Raw genomic sequence first — 17,926 nt, forward strand, 5'->3', positions numbered from 1 at the left:
TTGTTCTCACTAATGTCCCCTTATATACTATTAACAAACCAAAACCATCCATGAGGTAGAGGTAGGCATATAACTCATATAACTTTATTTAGCCTGAGGTCAAAAATAAAATTCAGACATTTCACTTTCATTTTATTACATGTACAACCACTCATAACGATCAACAGGATGTCCTGTTGGACTATCTGTTAAGTCAAAGAACTCGTAATTATAATCAGATTCAATTAGATGATATATAGTCAATTAGATTTAATTAGATTCTAATTAAGTAATTAGTAACTAATCATTTTGGTCCATGTCCATGCATTCATATGCGTATATTCTCTCTGAACATGTTACTGTTAGTATATCGAATAAATTATGTAAGAAAAACTAATAGTTTTTAAGAGAATTGTCACAACTTACAAGTCAAAATCCATGTGAAAGAAGAAGAAGACAGACAAACCTCATACATGCTAATGATAATATATTTTCTGTAGAAGTGACACTTTGGAATTCGGACTTCGGATCCATTTTACTGTTCCATTAGTTAATCATGACCATATACGAACAATTTATTACATAAAGGCCCAAACATTACCTAAATCATAATTCTAATTGAAAAGTCCATGGCTATTGAATGTTTGAAAACATTCAATTATAACTCTATCATCTTTGTGTTACAAAAAAAAAAAACTTCCATCACAACATCAAAGGAGCAAAACTTGTGGCAAAAAGTGTAATTACCATGGATTTCTTTCAATCTTATATTGCTAAGGGTTTCCCTCAATAGCTTCATTCTCTATTTTGTTAAGCCAGTCTCTTCTCCTGTGGTCTTTTGTGATTGTAACAAATCCTTGTACTACCTCTGACCTTTATATATAAAATCTAGTGTTTAAAAAAAATTGAAAAGTCCATGGAAAGATATTTATGGCCAAAAGCAAACGAAACTAAGCAGACTCATGATTTCAGAGCCACCTCGGAAAAATTGAGTCAACATAGACCATAACAGAAGGTAGATTCCTAACACCTCGTGCAAGCTTATCCGCCATTATGTTTTGCGTTCTAGGAATATGTTGAACAGTAAAGGCATGAAAGAATTCTTTACATCGCATAACTCCTCTATGAACGCCAACTATTATGTTGGTATAGACACCATCTTCACCAATTGAGAGCAGTCAGTTGCAAACACCACTTCTGAGATTTATAGGGTCTTCATGCACTCCATCATCAATATCAAAGCTTCACATTCAGCATGTAAAGGTGATAGACTCCTGCGAATAGACATTGCACCCATCATAGTATCAGTTGATCCATCTTTTCTATAGACCCATCCTTGCCCGGTGCAAGAATTTTGTTCCCTCTATGCTCTATCGATATAACACTTATTTATGCCATGTGAAATAAGGTTCTCCATAATATGAAGAGATGCTCTATTTGTAAAATCTTTGGTATGAGATTCAGTCCACAGGACACATTCTATTTTCAGAGTCCGGAGAATATCTAAAGGATCTCTTGTCTGATTTTTAAAAACTTAGCGTTTCAATTTTTCCAAATATACTATAGAATCTATGGAAAATAATTCAAATTTATTTCTTTTGGTATCCGTCAAAAGAGATAGTCCATATTTGTAAAAAAAAAATGGCCCATCAATCTTTCAGTCCAATAAATAATCATATTTTAACAAAGCTTTATTGTTTTTTTTTTAAGAAAGTAACAAATATAAACTACCACATTGGTATTATATATTTTTTTTCTATTTTTGGCAGCTTTTTAGAAATAATAATGGATGTATGCCAAACTTGAGGATGAACGCATGAAAACAAAAATATCTGAATAAAATGAGTAATGATGAAGTGGGAATGCTCTTTTCCAGATAAATAATTAAATTATTTTAATATAATTTACTAGATTTTAACCCGCGATTTTAAAAACACGGATTTTTTTGTCATTTTAATACAATTTGATTAAATTTATAATTTTATTAGAAAATAAATAATTTTAAAGTTGTTAAATACAATATTTGATTTTCAAGTAGTGTTTTCATATTCGATCTAGAGCCGTGGATGAACAGATATATCTGGTGATCTGTGTATAATCCGATTCAAATTTAATTAAAAATTAATTAAAATCCTATAAAACTTGGTAAAAATCCAAAAATCTCAAAGAAAACCAAAAATATAATAATATTCTTTTGATATTATTATTAAATAATTCATAAATTTTTAATATTATATAAAATTGAAAAACTTGTAATAATTTAGACTTTAATGAAATTTGTATCATGTCATTTGAAGAAAATTAAACACTGGTAATAGAAATTTTTTTCTCGTTAATAAATGTTGATAATTTTGTATTATATTTATTTTAGATCCAAAACTAAATTTCATGATAAGTTTTACAATATTTTTGAACACTCAAAATTGGCATAACATTATTATGTAGAAAATGACATAGTTAATAAAAAAAATTCATGATATATTCATATTTGATCGTTAAATAATACTATGCATTAAAAATTATATTAAAATTAAATGGAATGTATAATTTAAATAAAAAATAGAATTATTATCATTCACAAAATATGGAAAGCATTAATTACCATAAATGCATGGAATATTCTATTGTTACTTTAAATAAATAATATATATTAAAATTAAATGTCAATGACATAACATTGTAAATAACTTGAAAAATCAAGAGCAAAATCCTATTAGGGATTCTGCTTTAATAGTATAACTAGTATTCAGTCCCGTACTGCGTACGGGCAAATAATTCCTTTTTATCTACATCAAAATTAAAATCTAATTTTAACATGTATCAGCTCTACATGTTTTTTTGCAAACAATCAGCTCTACATGTTTAACGGTAACAATGTTATATATTCATCTTTGAATCTACTGTATGTAAAAATAGGGAAATCGAAACTAATATTGAAACGAAAAAAATAATCCATTGAATCAAGAAACATCGGCCACATAAACCAGTTAAGCCCAAAAATTAATTATTTGTTATAGTCTGATAATAAAAAAAAATATTTTGTTCCGAGACACTATTATGAAAAATTATTGATGTCATATAAAAAGGAACTCAAAGAGTCACCGATTTAATTTTTGAAAACCTTTGGTCAAGAAAATTACGAACACTGAAAAAAGAAACTTTGGTAACCATAGATCACAAACTCATCGTTAAAAACTATAAATAATACCATAATTTCTTACAATGAAGATCAATGCTTGTAGGTAATCCAACTTAAAGCTAGTTTGTAATACAAATTTGAATCGTGGTAGTGAAAAGCAAGTAAGAATGGAACTGCTGGGTTTACAAAATCAGTTACCTTTCCCATCGAGAGTCTAGACATCATTTCTTTTGTTATGCCTCCAACAAAATAATAATTTGGTAACGTCATCGAACTTCATATTCTTTGGAAGTCTAGTCACCTTCTCATTCTGCATAAGGTTAAACGTCATTCCAAAATCAAATACCTTTTCCATAAAATTTGTATTGCTGCTCCATTTATCACCCATTTACTCATTTTTCTTTAGAATCATCACCAAAACATGCAAACAGTTTATTAGCTTCCAGTAATTATAATTTTTTATTAACTTATTTATCTATCTAAGGATAAGCCGTTAAAAACTGAGTTGTAAATAGCAAATTCCTTATATAATAGAGTGGAATGTACTTATTATTACCTCATTTGCAGACATGCTCTTATTTTCCATTTTTGAAGAATGAAGTTTTTAAACATCAGTATACTCAAAACATCAGTATACTCAAGTGACATCAACAGTCTAAATCACCCTAAAAAAATTAAAGGATATTAATATAAAGAAAATATAAAATAGAATATGAGTAGAAGACTCACAAATATGTATGTATTTTTGTCCATACACAGACGTACTGTAAAAAAAAAGTGGTGAAGGAAATTGAAACGATGGAGATGAAGAAAGATGAAAAGCAAATAAAGAAAAAATTAGTTGACTGAAAATTATATATAAAAGATGAAACCGTTTGAAACCATGCCATGACTTGGAAGTTGTAGATGATGACACGAACGTGATAGTGGTAATCAGAAAAATTCGAGGGATTTAAAAACTAAAAGATCGAATGAGTTTTTTTGTTAGGGCCAAATCTTGCTAACAATTGTTTTATTAATTATCTGATTGGTTCTCTTTCAAGCATTATCTTGACATTAATTGGTACTTTAAAGCAAATGATATATTTTCCATGTTGATTAGTCCGATAAGTAAATATATAGATAAAAAATTATAGAGAAAAAAGCATTTGAAATCCGAACAGTTAATTACGAACGTGGGAATAAGATAATTTGATTAATGAAGTAGTTAGGTATTTGGAATTGCTGAAAAAATGGGATTAACATGAAAGCTTTTTCAACTGTTTCTTTTTTTGTATTTTCTTTGAAAAAATAGATTATTACATGTCAAATTTTGATTGGATAGGTGACTTGTGCTTTAGTATATAGAAGATAAATATATATATAAATGAATATAATTTGGCAGCTTTTCAGAACTTTGTCTCCTCTCCTTGCATAGTCGAAGCCCTAGCAATCCGATAATCCCTATTGCAAGCGGCCTCTTTTAACTTCCGTCATATCTGTGTTAAAACAGACTCTCAAGTACTCGTTCGTTCATACGATATCTTCTCGCCGGCGTTCGACGGAGCTCTTTGGGATTCTCGCCGATACCTATCTTTCTCCTCCTCCTCTCTGTTTTTGTCTTGTTGTTTCATTTACATTCCTCGCTCTTTTAATGGATCTGCTGATGCGCTCGCGAAGGATTGTTTTGCGACCCACTTAGCCAGAAATCCAATTGCCGTTTCCTAAACTTTTATTTTTAATTCAAGTATCAGTTGCTCAAAAATAAAGAGGAGTTGGGGGAGATGATGGCATTTCTTTGCTTTGTAAATTTGGAGCATGTGACTTGATCCCTCTTTCCAACTCTAATCTCACAATCACATTAAATAACAACAAAATATTCCATTTGTAGTAGTTTCTAGGACTACGATATTAACGTTATAGTCTTTATCATCTCTCTTATTCTAAATTCCAAGAAAATTAGACTAATTGTCTGTCATTGAATACAGTTACCAAATTAATTAGTAAGCATTACAATGTTCTAGGGGAAAAAAACAATGGTTGGAGTGAAGCAAGTGATTAAGTGATATCATCTCATCGTCGTATGAAATGATTACAAACACTATCTCATATCTGATCTTTATGCGAAGGCTGTCACCGTAAGATCACATATATTTTCGTGTTGTTGGGTTTTTTTTTTTGTTGGTTTTTTTTTATATCAACTTATTTTATTAATTTGAATGAGACAGTACATAATCTTCTTGAAGAAGAGTTGTTATGTTGTTTGGTACATAATAATGAAATAAAAAAGGAGTTTGAGTTGGATTTGAAGTTGCCAACTTATCTGCAACCTTATTTGATCTTCTGTTGATCCATCTGTATTCAACTTCTTCAAACTTCTTACTCCATTCGCGAATATTTTTTGTCCAGTTGTAAACCTGAAAGTTGAGCTTATTATCTTGAAGAATTTCTTTTGCTGTTCTGCAATCTGTTTCCATAATTATTTTACGATATCCCAAACTCCAACAATGCTGAAGCGCCATAAGAGCATCTGCATTGAAGGTTCAATGCAGAAGTTAACACCTTTCCCCAAAAAAAAATATTAAAATATTCTATTTTTGGTGAATTCAGCTCTTACAGGTTCACTGGGATGAATCTGGTTCATCACTGTATTGCGGGCCCCACGCCACGTGGTGGTCCGTGATTGGTCCGCTTAATTTTTTTTTTTTTAAAAAAAAAATCAAACAAAAAAGTTAAAAAAAAAATAATAATAAAAATTAAAATTATGAACCTCCCTCAAGGTTCATTGATGCTGATGCTCTAAAGATTGCTTGGAGTTCACTTTCCAGTGCTCATTGTACTCGTTGTCCTGTAGCTTGTACCGCACCTCTATAGATTCCATTTGAATCTCTCACAACCCAACCTGTAGTTGTTAGCGTTTCCTCATTAATAAAACTCTCATCTGTATTGCATTTAAACCATCGTTGAGGAGGCCTTATCCAATGTCCTTGTGGATGAGCCGTTGTTGTGTTGTTCCTCCGAACCACGTCAGATGTGTTTTTTTTTTTTGTTGGTTTTATTTTGCCTTTAGGAAACGAATTTTAGACAACTGACAAAAACATAACGAAGCATCGTTTAAAAGAGTCAGCCGAATTAATACCACAATAATATAAGTCAGACTAAGGAATATATATGACAGTTACAATCAAAACAGAAAACATGTTAACGTAATCTATCATTTGTAATGTCTTTGAGTTTAAAACAAAACCTATTTACTATAACATAAGTACGTAACAATTGTATCTAATGGTTTTGTGTTATTTTATTAGGTTGTTTAATTTTTCAACGTGCACGTAAAACTTGTTGAATGGAAGCAAACCTGGTAACCTTATGTAGTAGACGCGAGCTTACTGATGAAAAAATTGTAATAGTTTGTGATCGAGAAATTAATTTAGATTATAAAAACAATTAATAGACAGTTTTTATAAGAGTTTCAACGAGACACTGAAAACAAAATTTAGTAAAAGTATTAAGAATTTTCTTTTTAATTATACAAGCTTCGGACCAGAACCCCCCCCCCCCCCCACACACACACACACACACAGACTCCGATTACCTTTAAAGCCTCCACTAGGATTAAGTTACCAAGCTAGGCTGTATTAAGAATTTTTATCAACTAGTCTATGCATGATGCGTTGTAAAATAATTCCCCCCATTTTAGATCTGTTCGAAGAAGAAAGGCAAAAGCCTATAGGCTATAGGAAACGACAGTGGAGAGTGGAGGAAAAAGGGTCACGTGAGTAAGACGTAAGTTCACGTGCGGAATCTATTTCTTTCTAAAGATGATTTCTTAAATCGGGATCCCATAGAGTTTACACAGATCGTATAATATTTTTCATTTTTTCGGAAATGTTTTTCAGTTTTACTCTTGGCTTGAGTTATTTTGATATGCATGTATTTTGATTAACTGCCTGCCTTTTACTATTTTGTTTGTTTAATTCTCTTAATATTTTTCCGTTTAATTGTATGGACAGCAGCAGTACATCCAATATATAAGCCAAATAGAAAATATAATAGTTTGTTTGCATTATTGAAAACAAGAATTTGATGTTTAATGTAATTATGCAATTATATCCTTGGATTATTCACAAGAACCATATACTTTTTTCTCCTTTGTTTCCAAGTGTAATTCGCAAAGAATATTAACATTGAGTCATGTAGTTGTGGACCAACCTTGGAAAATTATTCACTGAAAACTATAATTTTGTATATAATGCATCTATTATTTTAAATTTGTTTTAAGTTTTTAGCCTGCCTTGCATTAATACAAATTCATTTTAATATTGTATAACTAAAATAATTTAATGTTTTTCATTCAATTCTTCTTGTTTTTGATAAATTGTTTTATACATTTGGTGGTATAATGCCCAAAACAGTAATCATATAAAATTGATATAATATAATTAATATTTATTGTACAATTTAATTTATTTTCCGAAATGTTTATATAAAATATCATGGATTTTATTTTTCATTCTATAGATTTAATTAAATTAATTATAATATTTTAATATTTTAATACCAAAAGCAAAATTATTCAAATACTTTTTCGGTGTTCGGTTTAGAAAATAAAGATCAAAATAAAATTATTGAGATCTCAACGACATTTTATAGTATACCAATTAAGATTAAGGTTATTTTAAAGTGCATCAATTTAATAAGATTTATTGTGTATATTATCTAAATTGTTTATGGCAAAATTTTAGTTTTATCAGATACTAGTTTACAAAATTTCCTCTATATGATAACTATTTTCATAAATACCTTAAATGTGTGATAAAAATTAAAAGAACTAAAAATATTTATGAATAATTTATAAAATATATATATAAATTGATTAAAAATCCCACCATCTAAATGTTAACCCTACACAATAATTACTAAACTATGAACTTAAATGTTAGAGTATTTTTGATTGCGTGTATTTTTGAAAATTGGTAATAAATTGAAGGTATTTTAAGTAATTTTTCATTGTTCATAGGTAAAATCGTGTAGATAATAAAAAGAAAGTTAACCGTAAATGATTATAAAATAGTTTACGAAGATTCAAGAAAATCAGACAAGATATGGGTCCAGCCAAAAATCCACATATACCACACACTCTAAGAAACAAAGTCTAAAATATAAATACAAACTAACAAAAAGAAAAATCTAAATGTAATTCTAAATAAACACATCCATCTCGCTCTCTCTCCAAAAGTGTATGCATAGATTGTATGTAATGTAATGAGCTTTATAAACTAGGCAATATAGGTATCAAAGACCCCTAAGTTGCTCCAAAGTCTCAAGTGAATGAGAGAGAAAGGTTGATAATACAAAATAGCAAGAGAGAGACCCAAGAAAAAGCTTTCATCATTTAACATAGGAGAACTTTGAAGAGTCTAAGAAAAGTTTTGAAAATCTTTGGTTGCGAAAAGCTTAATTAAAAGAACTTTACACCCTCTGTCTTTCTCTCTTTATTAGTCCTTCCTCTTCTTTGTAAAGCTGAACCTCCCACTATCTCAATTTTTTTTTGTCTCTGGGTCTTGTTGTTTCGTCAAATCAAAAATCTCTAGAAATCCAAATAAAGTCAAAAAGAGAGAAGAAAAAGTAGTGATTGATGAGAACAGATCAAGGAGCTGTAGTGATGTTGGATGATGATGCTTCCAACAAGAACACTAGTAACCCATGTTGTGTGGTTTCTTCTTCTTCTTCTGATCCTTTCCTCACTTCTTCTGAAAATGGGGTCACCACCACAAACACATCCACTCAGAAGAGGAAAAGAAGACCTGCAGGTACACCAGGTAATATTAAATCACCACTACTTAAAATTTATTTCTAAAGTTTCAAATTTTTGTTTACCAGTTACCACCAAATTTAACTCATGGGTATATTGAGTCTCTCTGGTTTTCTCTCTAAAACCCCATGAAAACACACCCGCCTTTGTTGTCAATGTTTAATCAAAGATATGTTTTATAGTTTTATGTCAAAGATTTTTTTTCTTATTACCAATATTTAGTTTAAAGGGGTTTTAATGGGTTGCCTTTGAAATCTCTTAAACCCCATCCAAAATCTCAATTTTTTAAATAAAATCTCAACTTTATTGATGTCACTAGTAATTAAAGACCTGTGTTTTGATGGGTTTTGCTTCTTCTCTTCAGATCCAGATGCTGAAGTTGTGTCTTTATCACCGAGAACTCTTCTTGAATCAGACAGATACATTTGTGAGATCTGTAACCAAGGGTTTCAAAGAGATCAAAATCTCCAGATGCATCGAAGACGTCACAAGGTTCCATGGAAACTTCTGAAGAGAGACAACAACATAGAAGTGAAGAAACGAGTCTATGTTTGCCCTGAACCCACTTGTCTTCACCACGCCCCATGTCATGCTCTTGGTGATCTTGTAGGAATCAAAAAACATTTCAGACGAAAGCACAGTAACCATAAGCAATGGGTTTGTGAGAGATGCTCTAAAAGTTATGCTGTTCAATCAGATTACAAAGCTCATCTCAAAACTTGTGGCACTAGAGGCCATTCTTGTGACTGTGGTCGCGTCTTCTCCAGGTATAATTTTTTTTTCCTCTCACTGTAAATTCGATTTTTAATCACATAGATTCCAGTTTTTTTCAAATTTTGGACCCATTGTATCAATTATTGTTGTTGTATATCTACGAGATCATATACTTACAAAAAGAAAAATATAGGTCATAAATAGAAAAATGCTCTAGCGATCGCAAAACAAATATTGATAGTTATAGTACTTTTTGATTTGACTGTCCCTCATGATTTTTACTAATTCTGTGTATTGATATGTTTCTATCACAGTTTTCTATGATTTTTCTTTGACTGTTATGTTTGGTATTGTGACAAATAAAAAGGCTTAATTATTAGATTAATGGCATTGACCCCACAAATTAAATATTTGTAGGCTTTTTAGTGGACCTAAACTCATGTTAGTATATTATATATTATTCATAACTTATTCCATAGGTGTTTAACCAGTTAAACTGAATATTTAATTATTATAAGTTTACCCATATAATAATCACTTTCTCAGTTCATAACCCTATATCCATATCAAATCATCTAATTGATACGATTATTTTTTTCTTAGGGTGGAGAGTTTTATTGAACATCAAGATAACTGCTCCGTACGAAAGGTTAATCGTGAACCGCCGCCGCCAAAAACCGCCGTTACTGTCCCGGCCTGCTCCTCTATAACGGCCTCAACCGCAAGCACTCCATCTAGCGAAGGGAATAACTGTGGTGCGGTTGCGGTTGCGACTCCTATACCTCTAGAAGGGCGTCCAATTCATCTGAGAAACTCATGTTTTACACCTTCTATTCTCACCAACTCATCGAGTCCCAACCTTGAACTCCAGCTTCTTCCATTAACGTCGAATCAAAACCCTAATCAAGAAAACCATCAACACAAAGTTAATGAACCATCTCATCATCATCACGATACCACAAACTTAAACCTATCCATTGCTCCCTCATCGTCATCATATCACCGTCACTACAACAACTTTGATCGCATAAAGGAAATAATGGCGAGCGAACAGATGATGAAGATAGCGATGAAGGAGAAAGCTTACGCGGAGGAAGCTAAAAGAGAAGCTAAGAGGCAACGAGAGATGGCGGAAAACGAGTTTATGAATGCTAAGAAGATAAGGCAACAGGCACAAGCTGAGCTTGAGAGAGCTAAGCTTTTAAAGGAACAATCTATGAAGAAGATAAGTTCAATGATTATGCAAGTTACTTGTCAAACTTGTAAAGGACAGTTTCAAGCGGTTGCCGTTCCCGCGGCAGCGGACGAGACATCTCTTGTGGTGAGTTATATGTCATCAGCGAATACTGACGGAGAGGAATCGTGATAGAGTTTCAAAAGGGGGTTTAATATATAAAAATAAAAACTAAGATAAATGGAACATTTTATGAATTACGTGTTGTTGTCTTATTTTTCCTCTTTCTGTTACCATAAATCTTTGGTCCAGTTATTTTCCCGTTTAAACGTCTAGTTAACGAAGCTAAATATAATATATACTAATTAATAATATATATCTATCCGAGAAAGTTAAGAAATAGAGAAAAGTTCTTTAAGAATCGGTTCCAATATTGGCACACACATGTGTCATCTATTTATTATTTCTGTTTTATAAAAAAAAATGAAAAGTAACTGCATTAGTATGATATTAATTGTTTTTCTTTTAGAATCTCTAACAGGTTTTGACCGTTGGGCATACTCTTATATCCAGATAAAAAATCTCGTCCAATTTAAAGTATTGGTGAATAAAAAGTTATCTGTGTTTGTTTTGTCTTCAATATTTTTGTGTTAAGCTTGAACTAATTAGATATTCCAAACATTTTACTGATTAAATCAATCCATGTAACAGATTAATAAAATCTACATATAGCCAAGAATGGTATGGTTTGAAAAGGTTTTCATTTGAATTAAATGCAAAGTGGGTAAGCTATATAACTGCTTCGGACGAGTTTATATTTGGAGTTATGGACAATGTACTGTATATTATGATGTCGTTCCGGTCCGTGACCGTTACACTTACAACGAGGTACATTGACAAACATCGATTCATCTTTCGTTAGATTCGGACAAAAAGTGTTGATCTATAATCATGATAAAACACGCCGACCCATTTTCACTTGTTGTTATTACAAATTTTAGCAAACTTTATATCTACGATCATTTACTGTCATTTTTTCTTTAAAAACATTTTACTTCCACGGTGGGTACTATTTTCCTTTATTTCAACCAAAATACAACAATAAGAAAATACATATACATAGTTATAGTGTTCACGTAGAACACCGGGAAAAATAAATCACAGAAAATTTTGTAGAACTAGTCGGGAGATTCACTACCATCGTATATGTAGAGAAGTTACTCATCAAGCTGTGGTGCATTATCTAAGCTTAATTAGTTCATTCGACAGTTTATGTTTATCGTCGATATTAAAAGATGTATGAGCGGAAAACCACGCAAAAAGACATGTTTATATTATACACACATTATAGATTTCTTAATTAGTGTACTACATTATAGTGACGTTCCCAACCAAAATTTTTTTAGATTGGACATGTCTACATAATAAATGAATGTCGATACATGAAAGAGAAAGACATTGATTGAGTCAAGTCTATTATATATACAGCAAGTATAAAATACTAAAAATAAGACGATCTTTTGCGTACGAGAGTGAAGAAGCACTACAAAAATCTAAAATCCGAGGTGGGTTTGGTTTTGTACATTTTCTAGGACCAACTTTCGTCGCAAAAATTAGGAAGATATAGAGATTTTATTAACGAGGACTTTGAACAAATAAATAAGAAATGACATGAATGTCTGTCTGAGAAGTAAAGAAGTGTGCTAAGTAGATAAGAGAGTGACAAATGCCAGCTCGTTACTCCGTTACAACTCCATGGCACTGAAAACCATGGCATTTTTTTCACTTTGCATTTAAAGTGCACTCAATTGCATTGAAAGCGACTATTCTCTTTCCCTTTCTCTCTCTCTCTCTCTCTCGTTTTCATCATTATGTCATAGATGTTTGCAGATTCTGCAGCTATGTTTGTCACAGAAAGAAAGGTAGAGAGAGATAGAGACCAACATACTAGGCTTTCTCTATACTAATGGCCAAACACATGCGTAATATAATGCATGCATATATATACATATATGTATATGTCTGATGATGGGTTTTATGTATGTAATGGCCTAACATATATGTATATGTTTGGTTTGATGATGGTTTATGTCACAAACTCGTGAATTTAAAACAGTGTAATTATTTCTAGCCATGTGTATTTATTTTTTTGTTAAAGGGTTATAATTTCTAACCATGTGTATCAAATGCTGGAATTCACCTTTGAAGATATATACATTATCTGTGCGTCTCTATTTATAAACATGTATTAGCGTACTTTAAAATTATACATTATAAAAAAAAAGATTATACATTATAATTCCGTTACAACAAACAAATGAATTATGATTGCCTGATTGGTTACACCAAAAAAGTGAATTATGAGTGGAGTGATTTATATAATCCCCTATATATTAATAGATAAACTTTTAAAAAGTTATAACTTTTAGTTTGTACTAATTAAAAAGCGCCATGCTGAGTTGTCACGTAATTGAAATGCTAATTTTGCTTATGTGACGGTTTGAGAATCAATTGAAAATTTTGTTAGTCCAAAATTAAATTATTAGGAAATGTTATATTATATAGTATGTCCATTATAGACCATTCATTTATCAAATTGAAATTATTATATATTCTTTCTTTAAATAAAGCCTATGGAATTACATAATGTGATTAAGATATATATGACAATTAATAATTTTAAATAATAAAGATTTCCTAACAAACTGTATAATTTCTATCATTTTTGTTTAATTATTTATTATTAAAATAAATTACAAATTATATTAATCATATAATAAAAATTTAGATTTTTTTTGTATATGTTGTATTTTAAACTTTTCAAAACGAGTATAAATTACTAAAACTGTTAAAAATCTCACATAAACTTTTTTGATCAAGGTTTAGATTTTTTTGTATAATAAGATACAATGATTATAAAATCATATGAATAAATAATTTTATTTTAATAGGTGTTTATGTTAATATATATATATATATATATATATTTCATATCGTTTAAATTAAACTATAAAATATGAAAATCTATACTATTAAAAGAGAAGGAGTCCTAAAAAAATCTACTTATGAAAGGTTGTTGCACCTACTCATTAATATTGTTTTGGTCTTACCCTTATTTTCTCTAACAATACCATATCTATTGAGATAATTTGCTAACGTGTTATTTCATTTAATTTTCTAGCGTAACATGTGGAATATTTGGTTTCCTTAAATACATGTCCTCATTTATTTTCTAGCGTATATAAAATATTACAAATTTAACTTTTAAGAAATATGAATATAAAAGTCTGCAACTTAAAAAATACAAACAAACTTTTTCAAACCTTTAGAATATGAATATACACCTCAAATATATTGTCAAAAAAATATTATTTCTAATTTTTTTCTCTAATAAAATGATTTCTTGAATATAAAAATTGGATGCAGTTTATTTTTCAAATTTGTATTTTAATAAAATAATGCAAATATAAAAACGCAAGGAACAAATATCATTATTTTTGTTAAAGTAAAATTTTGTCAAAACATATTTCAGCGCTTTAAAATCGCCGATCAAATAGTTGATTCGGTTTTATATACTATTATAATGTACATCTGAAATTTAATCAAAATTTTGAAAATATTATAAGATTGTTCTGGGTCTTTGTCAGGTCAACCTGTGTCGATTCACGGGTTAATGAAAAGTTTTTGGATTTTGTCAAACTATGAATATATAAATAGGTTTTCACTAATCCAATAATTTTAAGTATATTATTTGAATTTTTAAAATTCAGGTATTTGTTTGGTTCTCGGTTCGGTTCATTTTTTTTTATTCCAGAGATATATAATTTGTTAGGTTATTTATGAAATTCAGTTCAATTGGTTTCGTTGTTTTTAGTTTGGTATGGTTCTATCGCAGTTCCGGATAATATGCCCAAACTATATATTATCTATAAAAAATGATTTCAAAAGAATTTATTTGATTTCGAAAACAAACCCGCGCTTTTTAAGCGCGGGTCAAAATCTAGTATATACATATATTTTGATATTTGTGTTGAACCTATATTGAAAAGTTAATATTTTAATTTTGAAATCTTCATTATTTTTTTTAAATGATTATAAATTATTGAAACCACTAAACATTCCACATTAAAAAAAATCGTTGGTGTAAAATTTTGTTACACAAATATGTAAATAATCATAAAATCATATGAGTAGAAACCTTAATTAATAAATATACATATTAAAAGTATATTATATATCTATGTTAATATCATTTAAATTTAATTATATATCATATACAATAGATAAAATTGATTGTTTTGATTTATTTATCCTAAAATGATTGCGAATAAACAAGAGCGGTTGTTTCATTTATATATGCATGCCAATTTGTTACATAATTGTAACTGATTTCTTAGTTATTTAATATATTATTATTATTTTATTATTTCATAACATGTAAAAAAATAAAAAAGGAATAAATATAAAATATTTATCATGTATAAGGCGCAGATCTTAACCTAAGTATGTATCTCTTTAATAATTTTAAATCTTAAACATTTTCTAAATCTCAGGCCAAAACAAAGTAACGAAATGAGAGTAAACTCAAAAATCAATATTATATCGAGCAATAACCAAAATGAAAAAAAATGACAAAAATGAGAAAAATATTGAAGATAGATAGGATTGACACGTGAACGTAAACTTCTCATAACCATAATTAACTTTTAAATTGCTAAATCATGATATAAAACCGAGCTGACATAGTTTCATTGTAACCAAATAGTAAGCCTGAAATTTTTCCGGCTAAACATTAGGTTCTTATGCGATAAGTGATTTTTTGACCTAAAATATTTTTAAAAATGAGATCAGTTCATCAGTAAACAAATTATGTAATTAACAAAAAAGTTTTTTAAAAGTTGTTTAAGAGTCAAAAATATTAATTCGATGAAGAATATAAAATTTATTTTTCCATACGATATTTTTTAAATAATTTTTATATAATTTACTCTGCGCGTTTTATCCTAGTACTAAGTTAACTGGTGCTAGAGTTTTTTTTTGCTAATATAATTAGTACTGGAGTTAAAAATTGAATTAAAATAAAATGGAAGAACAATGGAACGTGCAACTCCAAAAGAGCTTTTAGCTTTTTATGTCTTTTTTTTTTTGATCGAAAGCTTTTTATGTCTTAAGCTATGTTGCATGGAAGCTTCATCAGATGTCCGCTTCCCGCTTCGGAACCGGAATCAGAATCGGAACCTTGTGGAAGCTTGCGGAATCTCGCTTCCAAAACGCTTCTAAATTATTCTTCTTAAAAACACGTTGGAAGCTTACGATTCCGTTTTGGAACCACGCTTCTGTTTTAAAAAAAATTGCAATATATATCAATCAAATATAAAACCATAGTTTTTAATCTATATTAAATAAAAATAATAATAGTAATGAATATAGAGTTAGAAATATACAAATATTAAAACTAATATTATAAATTATATTTATGCATTGAGATATTTTGTTAAAGATATAACACATATTGAAATATATTGAGTCAATTATTTATGAAGTATTGAAAATAATTAATATAATATATTTTTGTAAACTTAATTTATGTGTATTTTTACAGTTTTAATATAAAATCATTTCAAAATTATTATAAATGAATAAATATTTTATTTCAAATTTAAATCATATAATTTTTAGTCCTAATTTTTTTTTAAAAATCTTATATATATATATATATATATGGATATACGCTTCCAACACGTATCCGTTTCCTAATATTTTAAAAAATCTCGCTTCTGCGCTTCCTTACGCTTCCGCTTCCACGTATCCGCTTTTAACATAGGTCTTAAGAGCCATTTTAGAGGAGCATGTGCATATTTGCTTCTCTTCCCCTAACTTTCAAATGCTTATCTTTCTAAGGACTTTTGTTATTGCAGCGCAATTTCTACTTTTTGTTTGAAGTTATTTATTCTCATCTTTTAAATAATGATATCGAACGTAAAACAATATCTAGGTGTGTTCATAGACCACTCGGTCTTTAGCGCTATAATGTTCGATTTGGAGGTTGGTCATAATTTTTTACCCATGTTTTTCTGAGCAACTTTTACCCATGTTATCGTCTCAATTCTAAGTATTTTGATTTAATTTGGTGAATTCGACGAATTCGTAAAGCATTAAAAAGGACAAGATTAGAGCACAGCGCCTTCTATAGTGAATATGGAATGAGTCAATACTAATCTAAATGAATAATTTTATAATACGTAAAGATCATCATATTAGAACCACGCCAGCATAGTCGAGTGGTACACACAATGAATATATGTCTGTTTGTGTGGCTAGACACAATGAATATATAATATACATTGCGAGCAATCAAGTCTAGGTGAACAAAATCCCAGAAGATTAGTCGGTTACACCTCAGCCCACAAAAAATGAAATACATGTTACCCGATGTTCTATTTATAGCTAAATTCTTGTCAACAATATTACAGAAACAAAGATGACATAAACTATTTAGTTGTTAGATTTCATTATACCACAGTTACATTAATAAAAATTTGTGTCAACAATAACATAGCTTTCATTGTTTATATATATACTTAGGACACCCACAACACATGTTCTAAGATCATCTGCAACAATGATCCTTAGCACAAATCCTTAAGAAAAAAATTATTATAAAATTATGTGGGCTCCATTTCATCTATGTTTTTGTACCAACAAAAGCTCTTAAACTCCTTAGCTAAGGATTCGATTTGCTAAGTCTCTTAACTATTCGCGGACCCACTGACACATGACGGCCTGCGATTGGTTAATTTAAAAAAAAATCCGAAAATAATAAAATAAACACAAATACTATGTATAAGAATTTGTGCCTTGAGTATCACCATTGCTGATGCCCTAAGAGTCTCTAGTGATTAAAAAAAGAAAAGGCGAAGGATTCTTAATTGAATTTTTTTTAACAAAATTAGAGATTCATCTCTGATGTTTCTTTACCATTATTCCACTTTTATTTTATCATTTAAATTTTAAATATGTAATTAAGTAACAATAAATATAATCATGAAATATTTGAGTGGGTATCTAAACGCTAATGGTACTCTTTGTTGGACTTGGAAGTGGCTTAGCATGAAAGTATCTGATC

At 29.6% G+C, this 17,926-nt stretch overlaps 1 protein-coding gene across 1 annotated transcript; it reads left to right on the forward strand.

Moving 5' to 3' along the window:
• Nucleotides 1–8,354: 8,354 nt before the first annotated feature.
• LOC106416674 (zinc finger protein SHOOT GRAVITROPISM 5) lies at nucleotides 8,355–11,115 on the forward strand. The gene is made up of 3 exons (XM_013857589.3): nucleotides 8,355–8,919; nucleotides 9,277–9,679; nucleotides 10,230–11,115. Exons 1-3 carry the CDS (start codon nucleotides 8,736–8,738, stop codon nucleotides 10,990–10,992), a joined length of 1,350 nt encoding a protein of 449 aa, XP_013713043.1. The 5' UTR covers nucleotides 8,355–8,735; the 3' UTR covers nucleotides 10,993–11,115.
• Nucleotides 11,116–17,926: the final 6,811 nt, after the last annotated feature.

This window comes from Brassica napus, chromosome A9, assembly GCF_020379485.1.
Source record: "Brassica napus cultivar Da-Ae chromosome A9, Da-Ae, whole genome shotgun sequence".
Classification (NCBI taxonomy): Eukaryota; Viridiplantae; Streptophyta; class Magnoliopsida; order Brassicales; family Brassicaceae; genus Brassica; species Brassica napus.

Bases quoted from the DNA above. Each gene is read 5' to 3' on its own strand.
- LOC106416674 (XM_013857589.3), top strand. From the start codon at position 8,736: ATGAGAACAGATCAAGGAGCTGTAGTGATGTTGGATGATGATGCTTCC. The intron at 8,920-9,276 runs GTAATATTAAAT...TCTTCTCTTCAG, and splicing joins AAGACCTGCAGGTACACCAG to ATCCAGATGCTGAAGTTGTG. The intron at 9,680-10,229 runs GTATAATTTTTT...TTTTTTTCTTAG, and splicing joins TGTGGTCGCGTCTTCTCCAG to GGTGGAGAGTTTTATTGAAC.